Source organism: Pipistrellus hanaki (genome assembly GCF_964339955.1).
Source record: "Pipistrellus hanaki genome assembly, chromosome: 8".
In the NCBI taxonomy this organism is placed as follows: Eukaryota; Metazoa; Chordata; class Mammalia; order Chiroptera; family Vespertilionidae; genus Pipistrellus; species Pipistrellus hanaki.
The window spans coordinates 85,851,390-85,867,843 of NC_140510.1; the positions used below are offsets into that span (position 1 = coordinate 85,851,390).

General features: G+C 50.6%; 1 protein-coding gene and 1 long non-coding RNA gene across 3 annotated transcripts in view; one reads left to right on the forward strand and one right to left on the reverse strand.

Annotated features, from left to right (window-relative positions):
- The window catches only part of COL3A1 (collagen type III alpha 1 chain), a 34,887-nt gene extending 26,053 nt beyond the window's left edge, over positions 1-8,834 (reverse strand). The window contains exon 1 of one of the 2 annotated variants that reach the window (XM_084892409.1): positions 8,571-8,827. In XM_084892409.1, the coding sequence (XP_084748535.1) occupies positions 8,571-8,655 (85 nt within the window). In that variant the 5' untranslated portion in view covers positions 8,656-8,827. Of the gene's footprint in view, positions 1-8,570 lie in introns of both variants that reach the window. The other variant, XM_084892410.1, reaches the window with a different exon arrangement.
- Positions 633-5,369, forward strand: LOC311626705. The gene is made up of 4 exons (XR_014795754.1): positions 633-822; positions 1,233-1,313; positions 1,785-2,087; positions 5,261-5,369. It is a non-coding gene; the product is annotated as an uncharacterized lncRNA (long non-coding RNA).
- Positions 8,835-16,454: the final 7,620 nt, after the last annotated feature.

Here is a 16,454-nt window from a genome sequence, read left to right on the forward strand (position 1 = left end):
CACCTCCCTAAGGCCAGGAGGTGCTTTAGTTTTGTCTGGAGTGAGGATTAACGCCGATGAGAATCACACAGCACGGAACCTCATTTATTCATCGTGCCATTGAAGATAAGCCTCTCTAGACCCATGGCTGCGGTTTGCTCAGCAGCACACGGGAGCATGAACTACGCAGATAACGGTGTCAGGGCCTGGGAAGACGGTCCGGGTTTAGTCACCTCTCTGAGACCCCGGGGGACTCCGCTGCTCTCGGTGACCTCACCCCCCCGGAGCCCTGGGAAGGCTGTGGCGACATGCGTGACAGATACAGAGTCTCACCGCCCGCGCTCGGGGGCTGCCCAGGTCCCCGTGGTGTGAGCCTGTGTGGGCTGTGCCGTGTGGATGTGAGGAGGTTTCCAAATCACAAAACGAAGGTGTGTGTCTTTAAACAAACGTTGGTAAGACCGAAATAAAAAAACACATGAAACATATGAATCATGAGCATTTGGGCTTTAAAATGGCCCCAAATTTGCTTCAGTGCAAATGTTAGCCTGTTTCGGCAGCTGCCACCAGTGAGCAGCGCAGAGTTTGCCAAAGTAAAACCTGGTCTTAGCTCTGCAGGCGGGAGCTGTGGCTGTGATGAAATGCAGCCTAGGATGGAGAATCACTACGCTTGCTGGCCAGCAGACAATACATGAAAGAAGTTTCTAAGTATCTGCAAAAAGTTTTTGCAAACCACGAGCGCTGTCCTTGCTGCCCAGTGTTTGCATTTTTGCGAGAAGCGAACCTTCACTTCATTTTCTCAGAGCTGAGGTCCTCCAGAGCGCGCGGACGGCCCACCCGCGGGAGGTAAGTGGTTAACAGCCTGCTGTTGTGCGGGCCCTGAGCTTTCACATACCCCCCCCCCCCCCCCCGAAGTCTCCTTTCTGAGCTCCCCTCCCTCCCTCCCCCCCGCAGCTGAAGAGATAGCGGTTCAGGTCTGTGCTGAGTGCTGGGGGTGCACAGGCTCGGCGGGGTGAGTGACGGCTCCCGGAAGGAGAGCTTCAGAGCCTGTGGGCGCCATGACAGCGGAGGGGCGAAGCATCGCACCCATTGTTCTCTGAGCTGACACCCTAAGCGAACTGTTTTTCCGGAAAGATCTGCGGGTGTTAATGAGATGGAAGCCTGGTTAAGAGGATTGCATGACACCCTTCCTTTGGTCTTTGGCTTCCTTTAAAAAGGAAAGCTTTCTCTAGATTAACTCTGAAATGTCCCAACAGGCTGGTTTTGGTCAAGCTTCGCCCATTAATAGTGTGGATTCGTTCTGGGCTTCCTGGCCCCTGAGAACGCCACGGGAGCAGGTGAGGACCACGGGCAGTGACACGGCACGGACACTTGCAACGTGCCAGAGACCAGAGCCCGGTGTGTGTACCACGCTCGCCAGGCAGCCGGGTGGGGATGGAGGCATTGCTGCATGTGACCGTGGTGACCGCCTACATGTGTACAGGAAGCATCCCGTGTGCACGTTAACGCACACACTGTTATGTCAATGAGACTCCAGCAGAGCTGGGGGAATGCTGCTGCTTTATACGCATGGTTTTCAGCTCTTGTCTCCGGATCAGGAACAGCTTTCCCTGTTTGACACAAGACCTGTTATAAAAATCAGTTCCTGAATGCCAAAGCCATGCTAGAGGCAAACGAGGAGGACAGCTTAAGCTCGGGTTGAGAATCTCAGGTTTAAAATGCCTCCTCTTCCTGTGTTCTTAAAGCACCCTAAAATGAACATCCATTTCCTCCTGGTGTGCTCACCCTCCTGTTCTGTCCCATCGCAGGCATCATCCCATCGCCGGAAATGAGCGTTTCCCGTTTGCTCTGCCAACGACTGAACGCATGAGCACAGCACTGACTTGCGAACATGGTGAGCAAGTTTGTCAGGATTGGGTTGAACCCAACGCGATGCACACAAGCTTGTTATTTGCCCCCCTGTTCCCACGCCTTCTCAGATACCCTGTGCCTTGTGCTTTTCACAACCAGAGCCTCTGCGGAGGCCTGAGCCATTGGAGAGCGCCTCTCCTCCATTAAAAGGGGTGTTGGTCTGGGTGACAGGAGAACAGTGGAATGCTGGGAAATGAAGGGTGAGTGCCCTTTGTGTCCTGACGTAACCGCTTTCACAGGCAGGAAGGGGTTTGCTCTCTGTAAGGCAGCTCCTGGACGCTGTGGCGGGCGGTCAGACTCTCTCTCAGTCGCTGTTGAATAAATGGTGACTTGCCCGCAGTTTCCTCTCGTTTCCTGTTCTGCGAGTGACACTCTGACGGCAATGTGTCCTCCAGGAAGCTGACATGCTTATACAGATGTCACATGATTTAGTGTGAAAGCCCAATTATAGGTGGGGACAGGGGAAACAGTGTCTTCAAGGGGACCAAGTGCCCGTTAGTCATACGCAGCGTTTAGGATGGAGGGAAAAGGGGACTAGTGAATGACGGTCACCTCGCGTTATTCCCTTTGATCAGGAAACAACTCAAGCCCTTTGGCAAGCATGCTAAGTAAAGAGCAAATAATCTCATTCTCACTCTGGACAAGTAATACCTTTTCCAGTCACTTCCCTCGCTGTAATCACCTAGGCTAAGCCCCCTGACCTAGTTTGCAATTAACTTTAAACTCCGCCTCTTCAGTCACCTGATGTTTCCTGTTCCTTTACAAAGCGCGGTCCTGAGATAAATTTATTTGTGGTCACACAAGCAGCTCATTAGACTAACTCATGTCCTTCCTGGGATCTGAATTACAAGACGCGATGAAGCTAGTTTATCATCATCTACCCTTAGCTTCTTTTATTTCCTAGCTCTCTCTCTGGTTTGGAACTTTGCAGAACAAGAAAACCAAGTCACACAATTTAACATTTTGGGATATGCTGAAATCTTTCTTTGTTTTCATTCTTCAAATGTTAATTTATGCCGAATTTATTGTTGTGACTGAAACTAATGCAAATTACGTTTGTCTTCATTCCACTTTTGTAGTAAAAATAGTATTCCCCAAAGCATCCACATTGTTCATTTAGCTTGAGTGACAAGCTCAATATTTTTCTTTTCTCTTTTTACTGATAGATATGGTAAGTCAGTCATCATAACATTATTTTCCTGTTACGTTAGAAAGTTGAATATTTTCTCAGTGTATACAGGGAGTTCATATAATTTCCAACTGAAATATGTTTGAGTTTTAAATGACACTAATATTTGGAGGTTAAATAGGTTTCTGCTGCTTTTATATTTATTAAATATCTTTAAATATCTTTAAATATGCTAGTTAACACAATGGGTTTTGAAGGAAAGATCTACAGACATGCAAAGATGGATAATTTCAATTTTAAAATGTTGTTTGCCTGCCGAGCTAGAGTCAGCTTATTCTTGTCCTCACCAACAAATTTTTAAAAACCATCTAAAATGGAGAGTCATAAAGATTTTATGATTCTCTCGACTGCTGTGTTCCATCCGCTGTCTGCAGTCCCCAGGGCAGGACAGGGTCAAGGTCCGCTCCCCTTGTGGATTCTAAACCCCGCAAGTTCCAAATCAGAGTCTGAAAAGGTGGACTTTTTGGAAAGGGATACCGGTTTTCTGCAGCACATCTTTCCTGTCTTGTCTCAGACCAAGAAGCGAACATCTGGAGTTCAGTTCTGCTGTTTATTTTCTCCCGCCTCACAAAGGAAAGGTTTCCCTCGCAGACCACCCCGGTGGCAGTGGATTCCCTGGAGCCCGAGCCGGGCGTGCTTCACTCGCACAGAAAGGGGCTCCCAGCGGGGAGCAGGGCGGCCCCTGGACCCGCCTCAGGAACCCCACAGGGATGGCTCCCCCAGACGCTGTTTCTCAGTCATTCCCATGCCTGAATTTTAACTTCGTCAGATGCTTCTCTTCTCGGCCTAGACAGCGTGAGCATGCCAGCAGCTTTCACGGGCGTTTTTCGGATTTTAATTAACTCGCCAAGCCTGGGCTCTGCCTCCCTCGGCACCAAATATGGTAGAAAAGCCAGTTTCAGGGGGGAGTGCCGGCTGACTAAGGCAGGCCTTTCTCCGCGTGAGTTCTCAAAGCCAGGGGGGCTGTGAACAGCGTCCGATTGCTTTATCTCCGCTTCTGCATCTCCTGAGCAGTGTCTCCGGCCGGCCCTGTCCTCTGGTTCTCTGAGATTGCGTGTTAAGTGGCAGCTCTCTGACCCCGTCTGGAAAGCCTAGGCTCTGCTCGCTCATGGGAAAGGCATCCTGCGCTGTTTGCCTGAGGCCCAGACAGACATCCCCCGCTACAGTCCCTCCCCCAGCGAGCGAAGGGCTTCGCTGAGGAGGCCTCTCATTTTTTCCGTTGTCATCTTGACACGAACCAGGCGAGTCTCCCCTTTGAAAACGCTGGATTTCCACCCCCTCCTTCGCCCTCCCCTGGTGCTGAGTGCGGAAAGCAGGGGCCTGCGCTTTTTCCAGGGAAACGTTCCCAGGGAGCCGTCCGCCGAGCTGTTTGCAGACGTCAGTGCGGCCCTGAAGTCTGCCCAGGCCCCCCGTGCCCCGCGAGGCAGTGGCACCCTCATGTCGAACCGGAGGCTGAGGCAATCCCCGGGCCCTGCCAGGCGGCGGGCTCACGGACAAACCCCTGGTGCCAGATGGAAGAACTGGGCTCGCGGCCTTGGGTCCCCCCAGCCTCTGCCCTGGACACGGGGCGCTGGGCAGAGGGCACCCTTCATTTGGAGGACCCCTGGCGGGCATCCGGGAGGTACAGGAGCAGGGATCTGCTGGAGGAGCTGCCTGGGTCTCAGCTCTCCTCCTGGGAAGCGCCCAGCTCCTGGCTCTGTCCAGATTCTTAAAAATCAGCCTGTGGGTGAGGTATGGAGCCAGGGGGCACCACTCCTCCTAAGCCCTCATCCCACTCCTTCTTCCCCAGCTTGCTGCTCCCACAGTCCTGGGGTCTCACACTAGCACCCCCGCCCCCCAGCACCCCACCAGGCCCCCAGGAGAGGGGTGTCATCACCCATGAAAAACAGTGTTTTGTCCTAATACGTTCTTCACTGAGAATCTGTTCTGCAAGACTGAAGGTGATCTCTGTTCAGTGATAGGGAAGCCTCTCGTTTAAAAAATAGATGTACCAATTCAAAATGGAGTGCTTAACAAAAACCATCTGCCTTCCCCTCCCGCCCCCCTTTAGAAAAGCATTAACTCATAGATTTTCTAGGACAGTATATGATTTTTCTTCCTATCTCTTTCCAAGGACTGTTACAAAACTAAGAAGACCCGTATGCTCTAAATTTGACGTGTATCTTGTTCCTTCTGATGACCCAGGGTTTAAGGATTTAGCAGAACTTTGTTCTAGTCTTCGCCCATCACTTCCTAGCTGTGAGATCTCCGCTGCAGCACTGAGTCCGTGAGGTGTCGGACACTGAGCTTCGTGAGCAATTGCTCATTCTCTGCTCCTAGAAGTGTAATTGCTTCTAGTGATTTTTATGCCAAGTCCCCCCAGTCCACCCCCATTGCATTCTAGGGGACATGGACCAGAAAACGTGGGTGCACTTGGTCCATTACAAGCTCTCCTCGCCAGCATGAAGGACAGAGCCTCCCAGCCTGAACCCTGGACCCGATTCTCGGAGTCCACTGACTGCAATTCTAACACCAGGAGGGGCCCCGACCTCGCTGTCCCGGTGGGTGCATCGGAATAGCAAGATGTAAGCTCACAACTCCGAACGCTTTTCAGTAAAATGAGGCTGACCTCTCAGCCCAATGAAACAATATTACTGAATAATATCTCCCTGAAATCCTTATGTCCAACGCAGACTGCAGCAGAAATTGGAAAAATACTCAGAAAGGCTGTTCTATGGGACATGTGGAGCTTTATAGGTAACATAAAGTTATCTGTGACAAGCGGGATTTTTTAAATGGGCCATCACACCACGCTCGCCTCCAAACAGACTCTCCCTGTTGTGAGTGTGGTGCGTGAGCAGGTGTATTTGGCAATAGGCGATCAGCAATGTGCTCCTTTTCTTGGGACAGTCCTATGTAATAGCTAACGTTCATCCACGCCCTCTTTTTAAACCTCATTAGGAAACGGGTCCGGCCGGGTGTGGCCTTCCCTGTGGGCATTGGCTCTGCAGCTCTGCCGGCCCGCCACCAGGGGGCGAGCCTCTGAGCTTAAAACCTGGCATGCTCCTGCGGGACAGGAAATAGAAAACAGACCACACTTCTCCGCTGGAATCCAACCCTCGGATTAAACAGGACTCGCAATTCTCTGGGAGGACCCGCTTCCTGTGCCAGGGGCCGTGTGTGGGGAGACGAGGTGCGTGTTGGCCAGAGCCGTGCTCTCGCTCTGGGGCTGGGGGCACACCTGAGAACCACAGGGTGCTCCCGTGCCCTGCTCCCCGCCACCCCCTGGCACCGCCCCAGCGCCCACGCCCCAGCAGGCTTGTCTTGCAAAGCACATGGGGACATGAGATGTCTCCTCTTAAAAAATGCTTAAACCACGAACAATGAGCTGACCAGAATCCCTCTCCACTGTCTCTGAACTGAAAAGCACCCCCTGTGTCAGCAAGGTCCCAGAGCTGTTTGTTCTCTCCCGCAGCTAAAGAGAAAGGGGGGTGAAGACAGTTATGTCATGTTCGGATAATGTAGGCAGCACACACGTGTCCTCCCCAGAGCGGGGGCTAGCAGACAAACAGCCACGGCGCCTATGAAAAGTTATGACCCCCTTGGCAATCACAGATAGTTTGTCCGTCTTTGAACTGAATGCCAACGGCTTGCCGTCTTTCCAACAAGTGGAAACGCTGTGATTTTTCTCTCCCCCTTTTTCAGAAATCGGAGGAATTGGAAAGCTTCACAGAAAAAGTAAAAATCTTCATTAGGTGGGGGTGTGGTGAGTCGCCTGGCTTTCTAGCCAAGGCGTGGGAGCTGAGCATCTTCTGGGAGGGGCCGGTGAGGAGGAAAAGGCGGGAGGGGCGGGGAGTGAGAGGGCGGAGGATGGAGGACTCTAAGAAATAAAGGAAGAGGCAGAGGAGAGAGGAAAAGAGGTGGAGGCAGAGGGAGGACACAGGAGGGCGGGGGTGAGAGAGGAGGGGAGAGAAGGAGAGCTGAGGAGGGGTGGACCTGCCTAGGAAGGGGGTGGGGTGGTGAGTGAAAGAATGAAAAGGGGGAGGAAGTGCAAAAGAGCCAGAAAGGGTGGCCAGATAAGGAGGGGAGAGGAGGGGGGAGAGGAGGAGGGGGGCAGGGGTGAGAGGAGGAGGGGGAAAGGGGGAAGAAGGTGAGGGAGTAAGGGGGAGAGGAGGAGGGGGGCAGGGGTGAGAGGAGGAGGGGGACAGGGATGAGGAGGTGGGGGAGTAAGGGGGAGAGGAGCAGGAGGCAGGGGGAAGAAGGTGAGGGAGCTAGGGGGAGAGGAGGAGGGGGTAGTGGGGAGAGGAGGAGGAGGCAGGGGGAAGAAGTGAGGGAGTTAGGGGGAGAGGAGGAGGGGGTAGTGGGGAGAGGAGGAGGAGGCAGGGGGAAGAGGTGAGGGAGTAAGGGGTTGTATGTTTTTTTTCTTTGTGGCCGTAGGCTCAACACGCCTGAGGAAATGCCGGTGGGGTGGCCCCTGCTGACACACAGGACCTGTGAGGACATCAAAGCGTTTGGCACTGAAAACAAAGACAACCGCTTTCGGACACCGCGTTTGCGAGTGCTATAGGTTTGGACGTGGGCACTGCGCTCCTGTGCGAATGGAAAGGACGTGCAATGACTTCTTCCCATCCCCATTTACACATGTTCTTCTCTCTAGGTCGGCACTCCGACAGGCCCAGGGTTTGGTGACTAAGAAACGTATGGATGTAAAGGAGCATTTTCACATCGTCAGACGAACAAGAAAACCACTGTGTGAACACACAGCCCACCGAGCTTCTGGAAGCCAGGCAGCCCCCGTGCCTTTACCTTGTTTGTAGGAAAGTCAGCCATTCCTGTGGAAGGCATGTGTTTTAAACAAAAACTCTCTTTATTCAGGCAGACGTAGGTAAAGTGTAGAACAGACATAAAACACTAGATCCTTCACAACACACTCTTAGAACATAGGTATCAGCCAACACTCCACGTGCTTGAAACAGAGAGAAGTTAGGAGCCATGAAACACCGAACCGTGTGGACCTGGGGAAGGGGCTAGACCTGCTGCCCTTGTATAGACACCTCGTCCGTGATTCTCACCATGCACGGCGCTCCCTCCAGCCCATCCTGCATGCATGCTCTGACTTCAGTGCATGTTCTCACCGGGAACACAGGGTTTCCTTCCCCCACTTACAAGCCCGGCATACAAAGGCGCACAGAGCCCTGTGCAGGAGCCTGGGATCCCAGCTGCACGGAGCCTCCCAGGACGCTAGCATCCAGGGCTGGGCTTCTAGCCGCTCTGAGCACTTCCATCCCACCAACAGGAAAGCCAGTGAGTGGGAAACATGGTCCTCTCGGACCCCAGCACATGTTTCGGCACAAAAGGACGCTCTTCTTGCTAAGCATCCGGCCCCTCCACACTCACATCTGGGAGTGGCCCCAGGGACATTCTCCCCCCCCCCCCCAGCCTGAGCCCCCCGCTGCCCCCCTGCCCCAGCGGGAGAGACAGAGCCCGGGGTCCGGGGGCTCGGGCACCCACTCACCCTCTGGGAGCTGCTGTGCCAGGACCAGCGCGGGGTGCAGCAGCGAGAGGAGCAGCCAGGCCCCCTTCCGCACGGAGCTCGTCATGTCTACAGGCCGGACATGAGACTCTCGGTGCACAAAGAGGGTCGCGGGCGCTCAGGGTAGCACCATCAGCCTGCCTCCGGCACGGCCCGTCGGCAGCAGCCGCGGCAGGGCCTCTGCCGTGGCCTTAAATAGCAGAAAGTTTGGCTTCCCTCACTTGCCGGCCCCTTTCTGAAATATGAGAGCAGCACCCATCCCCTCGGCAGTAAAAGAGATGATTAATATGCCTCCCGCTCTTATAGCAGACACAGCCCACCGGGGAGGGCGCACATCTGGACAGCGTCCGCCCTGCGTGCGGGGCGCCGGCTGCCTGGCTTAGGCTCCGTATGTTTGCAGCCCCCAGCCCGCCCTCTGAGCCGGGACAATAGCGGGACGCATGCACTTTTAAAAAGGTTTTCCTTCTCACGTCCCCTGCCTGGTGTCAGAAGGTGCGGGGGCCCTCTGCTAGGGCACGCTGATTGCAAACCTTGTCTTCCCTGGAGTTTTTGTGCTGGGGTCCTGCCAGATCCCCCTGGAACTCCGCTGGGAGAGGGGCTGGCGGGGTGGCCCATCCCGGAAGAAAAGCCTGCTTGTCCGCCTCGCCCACCCTCCCGGCCCGGCCGCTCAGCTCCAGGCAGCCGTCTGGGTGGCATTTTAAGTGAGATACTTATCTTCGCTGTGGCTGGTTCTCTCCAGTTTCCTCAGCCAGCCAAAGCGGGACTGCTTGAGTTCGGGTGTGTAGGCTGCTGAGAAAGCCAGAAGGGATTTTTCTAGAGAAACAGTTAGCCTTTCCATGCTTAACTTTTTTTTTTTTTTTTTTTTTAAGTAACAGGGAAAGAGGCAGCTTGTCAGGGAATACAAAAGAGCACCCCAGAATGTTCTCCTTCCATCGGAGCTTCTACGAAGCTCAGAACGACAATCTCCAGGCCCAGGCGTCCACAGGCCTGCATTCCGGGCCCTGTCCACACGCCTTTCAATGCATCTCTGCATCTAGAGACACGTTCTGGGGCGAGCTTGAGAAGGGGGCACACACCACGTGTGGCTCTCCATGACACCTCTGTAGGAAAAACCTGGCTGTCCTCAGGATCAGGCTGTTTCTAGGAAACGAGATCTTTCTTACCACCTGATCCTCAGTCCCCCATTCCTTCACTCGCTCCTCTATTCCAGCAGGCGTTTCTATTCTAGCCAAGGCCCCCTGCGTTTGTTCTGTGTTTCTCATGTTCACGTGAAGCACGGCTGCCTCCATGCTTGTATGTGCACATGCAATTCTCCGCACCTCACACCCGTTCACTGAAGTCACTTCCTTAAGACCCAGCTCACAGCTGGTTCCTTTAAACTTGTTTTCACCTTCCCACCTCCCAACGTATGTTCCTTAGTCCTCACTCCGTTCACATGTGTATTTCCACGTGGGACACGTGCACTCCCATGTGGGATACTCGTATTCCCATGTGGGATACGTGTATTCCAGGTGAATGTATGTTGTGTGAGCATGGTCAGTGGAACACTGCTTCTCTGCAGGCCCAGTATCAATAGCACCGAGATGCCTGGATGCGGATGACATCACCCGATGGATGACCGGGAGGGAGGATCCCTGGGCCAATCACGGTGCTCCTCCTGACCTCGGACGGGAGGGGCACTGCCTGCGGAGGGAAAGGTGGCGCTCTTCTCCTGGTCACCCTGAGGCGCTGGGGAGAAAGGGGGTGAGCTGTGCCTCTTCCCACCCGATCATCTCCACCGTAGATGTAAGACTTTTTGTGTGTTCACACCGATTCAGAAACAGGATTCATTTTTTCCTACCGGTGTCTTTGACGTTTGAACAAAAAAGATCATAATGTATATTCATTATCTTATGGTTTTAGGTGGTCAAGGAAGCTGGCATTTAATTTCTTCATTAGGATTCTTTCCCACTGTGAAAAATAGGTATTTTTTCAAATTATGCTTTTTATGCTATCATTCAGGCTTTCCATGTACAAGTTCTATTGTTTTTTAGTTGTCCTAAAATTCTTACATTTGATTAGCTATTCAAGTAAAAGTTTTATATTCATTTATGCTCATAAGAAATACTCATGACGGATGCGTTCATGTAAGAGAAATTAGATGATATTTTGCAAATGAAAGCATTGCATCTTTTGTCCTACTTGGTGTGGCTCAGCGGATAGAGCGTTGGTCTGAGGGACTGAAGGGTCCCAGGTTCGATTCTGGTCAAGGGCATGTACCTTGGTTGGGGGCACATCCCCAATGGGGGTGTGCAGGAGGCAGCTAATGGATGTTTCTCTCTCATTGATGTTTCTAACTCTCTCTCTCCCTCTCTCTTCCTCTCTGTAAAAAAAAAAAAAAAAAAAAAAAAAAAAAAAAAAAATCAATAAAATATATTTAAAAAGAAAGTGTTGCATCTCAAGGTGGCCACGAGAGCCCGGGAGAGAGGAGGAACCTCAGGGGAGTGCTGTGACGTAGCACTCGCCAGGACCGCGAGCACCGTGGGGGGCCTGCACCAGGACCCTTCTCCTGGTGTCCCAGGTCCCCGTCCCCTCCTCACGTCCCTGTGTTTCCTAAATCGGTTCTAGTGGGTGTGGGTCTGAGCTGGTATCACCCCTGGGTGACATCACTCAGCGGTGAACCGAGACACGTTTCTTTCTATTCAGCCCGGCTTCCCTGAGGCTGACCCGCTCCCACTCACACCCAGCTCGCCCTCGGACTACGGCCGGAGTTCTCACTCAGCTCCAAACACCCTCGACTGCACAACGCAGCTGGCTCTCCTTTAACGGAGAGATGGGAAAGATGAGGCAAAGCAAGGGTGTGGCCAGGGACCAATCCCAAGTTCAAATCTTTCCCAGGTCAGTGGAAAACGGAGCTCGGGGAGCCATGCATGAGCACAGCTGGGATGGACTCCGTGGGCCAGCGAATGTCAGCAGTGCTCTCTCCAAGGGCAACGAGAAAATCAATTCTCTCCATCATGAGAAACACATGCAGGAGAACTCTGTGTCTCTCATGGTACTGCTTCGTGTGTGGTTTTCTTAAGACAAGTAGATGCATTATTTTATGGGTATTTTTATGTGCTTCTAAACAACTGTAAACTCCTTTAAAATGCACTTGTGATGAAGATGCACTTAAAAATGGACTGGATCCATGCAGGACTGTAGCCTAAGTGAGGATAACTTACAAAACAACTGTGAAATACATGCAGGTTTTCTTCATTGTTTCTAGGGAGGTAGACCAGTTAACTGTTTCCTGGGTAAAGTCACATTTGGAGAGCTGGGTTTCCTTTGGAAGAATTTCAACAAATACCAGGATGTGTGTCTTAGAGCCAGAAAGAGGGTTGTAGAATGTCTCGTTGCAGTGGAAGGATTTGGCTGTATCTAACCATAGAGATTCAAAATCGGGGCAGACATTTGGAGGTGGGATTTGATAGGCAGATATTCGAGTGGATACTCTAACCCCGAGGTCGGCAAACCGCGTCTCTCAAGCCACACTTGGCTCTTTAGCCCCTTGAGTGTGGCTCTTCCACAAAATACCACGGCCTGGGCGGGTCTATTTTGAAGAAGTGGCGTTAGAAGAAGTTGGCTCTCAAAAGGAATTTCAATCGTTGTCTTGTTGATATTTGGCTCTGTTGACTAATGAGTCTGCCGACCACTGTTCTAACCAATTTTTTAAGATCCTTTCTTTAATTTTCTCTTAGTTACCAAGGTAGAGTTAATTGTCCCTGTGTGTTTGTTCTTACAGAACTATATTGATAACCACTTCTGTTTAGCCTAGAAAATTGGAGAAGACTCAAATTTCCTTGACATTTAGTAAAAGGAAGTGTGCTATAACATAATCATTTTGGACACATGACATATCTCTATTCCTATATCATCTATCTATCATCTAATCTATCTACTCTATCCTTTGCTGTTAAACCTGAGGTTTTGCATTTCTATCCTTGTATTTTTCAGCTGAAAATACCCCAAGATTAAACAGAAAGTTCAAAGAGGTTACAGGACTCTCAAAATTACTCATTGGAATTGGAACTGAATAACACACTTTCCAAAAGTTCTCACCATGTTTTCCACTGAGATTAGTCACTGATTGCAGTAACAATATTTTTATACAGTGTAAGAATTGTGTGAATAGCAATTTGGAATTTAATCATGTATTTTTTTTTTTTCCTACTGGGGGATTGATTATAAAAAGATAGAGAGAAGAGAATGAATGGAGTTAATGGCCAACTTTTAAAAACACTATTTTCTGATTTTTGGCTTATTGTTAATCTGTAAGTAATTTCCAATATTGCTCTAATTTTTAAAAATTTGAGTAAATACTCATCAGCTTATACTGAGCGATGGAGTCCATTTTTAGGGGATGAAAGATAATTTACATAAGTGTTTGTGTGTGTTTAAGGTGTGTCTCTATGTATGTTTACAACATGCACAAATATACATTGTATATAATATACACATATACTATTAAAGATTGACAAGAATGTGAGCCAGTAAAGTTTCCTGAAGACTGCCCTAAGGTACATGTTTGAAAGTTTCCAAAGTGTTATAATGATGTCTTCCTGAGTGAAGTCTTTATTATACTTAGGTTTCCATGATAATGATTTGCCATCATCATTATTATCGTAATTGTACCTGAAAATTCATAGAAAGTTGGAATTCAGCTCATTACCTAAGACACTGACTCACCCCAGAGTCATGTAATTAATTATTTGTGAGTTTTACCTCATTGGTGACCCGGAGCTGGGATCCAACGCTGTGCAGGAGCTGAGGAGCTCCCCATTGGGTCTTTGCTAACTTAATCACTCTCGGGGTTGATGCTCCACTCTGCACACCCCACAGACTCTCTCCAACAGAATCTGTCCTCTGAGTCATGCCTAGGAATGTCCAGCCGCATCCAACACAGCTGCAACCTCTTTGCAGACGTGGCCGGTTCTGTGTGCAGATAAGAAGGCCACCACCATCTTCTGATAGAAGCGGAGATAAGCCACAGCCCACACCCCATGAGTCTGCAGCTTCCCATGGAGACTGGTTTTCATTCCTGTCGACACCCTGCATGTTCATCCCCTCGATGGGAGTCCAGAGTTCTTTTAATACAAACAATTCTTAAGAACATAAACATTTAGAGGCTTCTGCCTCTTTCCCCCCAAACAAGTGGCAGTGACTGTGGCCTTTCCTTGTTTAACGTGTCACGACTATCACCCCGTACAACTAAGTCCTCTTCAGAGCAGGCTCAGTGCTCATGTAAAAACCCTGAAGACTCTATGTCTGTCTCCATGTTGGGTCATGTGTTCAGGAGCTCTGGACTGATGTGTGCCGATGGCTTATGGCAGCGGTCGGCAAACTCATTAGTCACCAAAGCCAAATATCAACAATGATTGACATTTCTTTGGAGAGCCAAGTTTTTTAAACTTAAACTTCTTCTAACGCCACTTCTTCAACATAGACTCGCCCAGGCCGTGGTGTTTTGTGGAAGAGCCACACTCAAGGGGCCAAAGAGCCGAGTGTGGCTCCTGAGCCTCAGTTTGCCGACCCCGGGCCTATGGAATCATGCCAACATTAGACCTTGGGTGGAAGGAGGCTGTGGCACAGGGGCTCCTTTCTTCCCAAGGATCTATTAATAAGTGTGGCCTCTGCAGTCTTGGTCTGCTTGTGGCAATGTTCATTCTAGTAGCTTTGTCTTATATTCATGTGTCTATTTGATTCCCTCCTACAGGCCGTTCTTATTTTTTATCCCAACCCCCTTAAAAAAAATCAGGCACAGCACCAAGCGCAGTGTCTTGTATGTAATTGGTATTAATAAACGTGAAGAAGTGAGTGGGTTGGGATGGGGATGTAGAATACGAGGCGCTCTCTTTCTGCCGGGTTGGGGCCTGAGTGCGGAGACCTGCCAGGAAGCAGACTTCCGAAATGGCGGGGATGTCTGGAAGGCTGGGGGCCAGTCATCGTTCCCAGCTTAGGGGGAGTCTTAGGAGCAGAAGGACACACAGCCCTTCTTAAAGCTGAAGCTGCTTAGGCTCGAGATGGAACTGAATGCTCCTTGAGTGAGAAACGTGTGGAGGAAGACAGGGAAAAGGACAACATGGTGAGTCTTGGTGGCAAACCACACACGGCAGAGGAGTCAGAGGCCGGGCCACTCAAGGCCACAGAGCCGGCGGCATGGTTCCTGCCACGTTCCGCAGCCACCTTCCTGCCCAGGCCATTGGACACAGACTTCCTGTGCTGATGTGCCCCCTCAAGGACGTCCACGTATGGAAAAGTAAATAAATAAAAGCGTGGCGGAAAACTAAGTGTTCAGTAGTATAGGCCCGTGGTCGGCAAACTGCGGCTCGCGAGCCACCTGCGGCTCTTTGGCCCCTTGAGTGTGGCTCTCCCACAAAATACCACAGCCTGGGCGAGTCTATGTTGAAGACGTGGCGTTAAAAGAAGTTTAAATTTAAAAAATGTGGTTCTCAAAAGAGATTTCAATCGTTGTCCTGTTGGTTTTTGGCTCTGTGGACTAGTGAGTTTGCCGACCACTATAGGCATTTCTTAAAGTTTGCAAAACCCAGACCAGGAATTCGCCTCTACCTTTCACCATTTATCAGCTGTCAGCTGCGTTTCATGCAGTGACTAATGAAAGCAACCCGTTCCCAGGAGGACATTTCCACGTGGATTATCTGCAGCGTCGGTCTGTGGGGGGCGGTGAAGAGACGACTGTGCCTTTGTTTCTGTTCTCTGAGGCCCAGGTGCCCTGTTTCCTCCGCCCCAACAGGTTCTCCAGGTGCGCTCTGACAGGCAATTCGCCGGCGTTCGCACTGGCACTTAACTAACGGAATGGCTCTAAGCCGGACCTGCCTGTCTGTGCCCACACCTTTGGTAAGCTGCGCTGTCTGATCACCCGTGCCCGCCCCACGTGCTCAAGTCCCACGCATTGGCCAGGCTGAGCCCAAACCTCGCTAACAGAGGAACATTTTCGGACCCCCACCCTTGCTGAGATCATCTCTTCCTTTACCTTCCTCGTGGCTCTCAGTTTCTTTTCATTTATAGCCCTTTATCTCCTTTACTCGACGGAAAGCTACTGGAGGGCAAGACTTATGTTTATTCATCATTTTATACTCCGTAGTAGCTATTGCATGGCCTTGCACATGGCAGGTGATTAATAAATATCAAGTGGCATGTGATTTAAAATATGAAATACTTCATCCAGCAAGATCCATGGGGAGGAATCCATTCCCTCGTGTGCTGAGAACTCCTGTGCTGGTCAGTAAGCGGGTCACGCCGGCGTTCCCATCGCTCTGAGCAGAGGGGGGTGGTCTCTGCAGCGCAGGAAGTCTTTGGGGTTACCATGGCTGTTAACACTTCCAGATGTTATGGATTCGTTTCTCAAACAGAAAAAATAAACAATAGAGCGGCTTAGCAAACAAATGGAAAGCAGGCCCACTCTGCGTTTCCCACAGGATCACAGATAGAAGACCACACAAACATTGCAAAGGGAGGAAACAGGTATTTCACCGAGGAGTGCAGAGAGAGTGACAGGAAAGTCAAAAGTTGATTTCAAAGAGAGTTTAAACAGTTGAAGTGGAAAAGCATCACCATTATACTCTGCTTTCCTTTCAGGGCGGAAACAAACGGCGCAGGAATGAGAATCACGAGGCAAAAATGCTCCCCGGAGGGGTTCTCACCCCTTCTGTTCAAATTTGCTTGATTCAGTTTCCTTGCAGTTACATTTTTTTTTAAAAAGAAAAAGAAAAAAAAGGAATGTATCAAATAAAAATACTGAAAATTCCCTCCTCTTCCACAAATACGGACACCCCACACATAATGTAAGCCAAATGCTTGAAGTTTGGTTTTGTACTGCTTAATTGT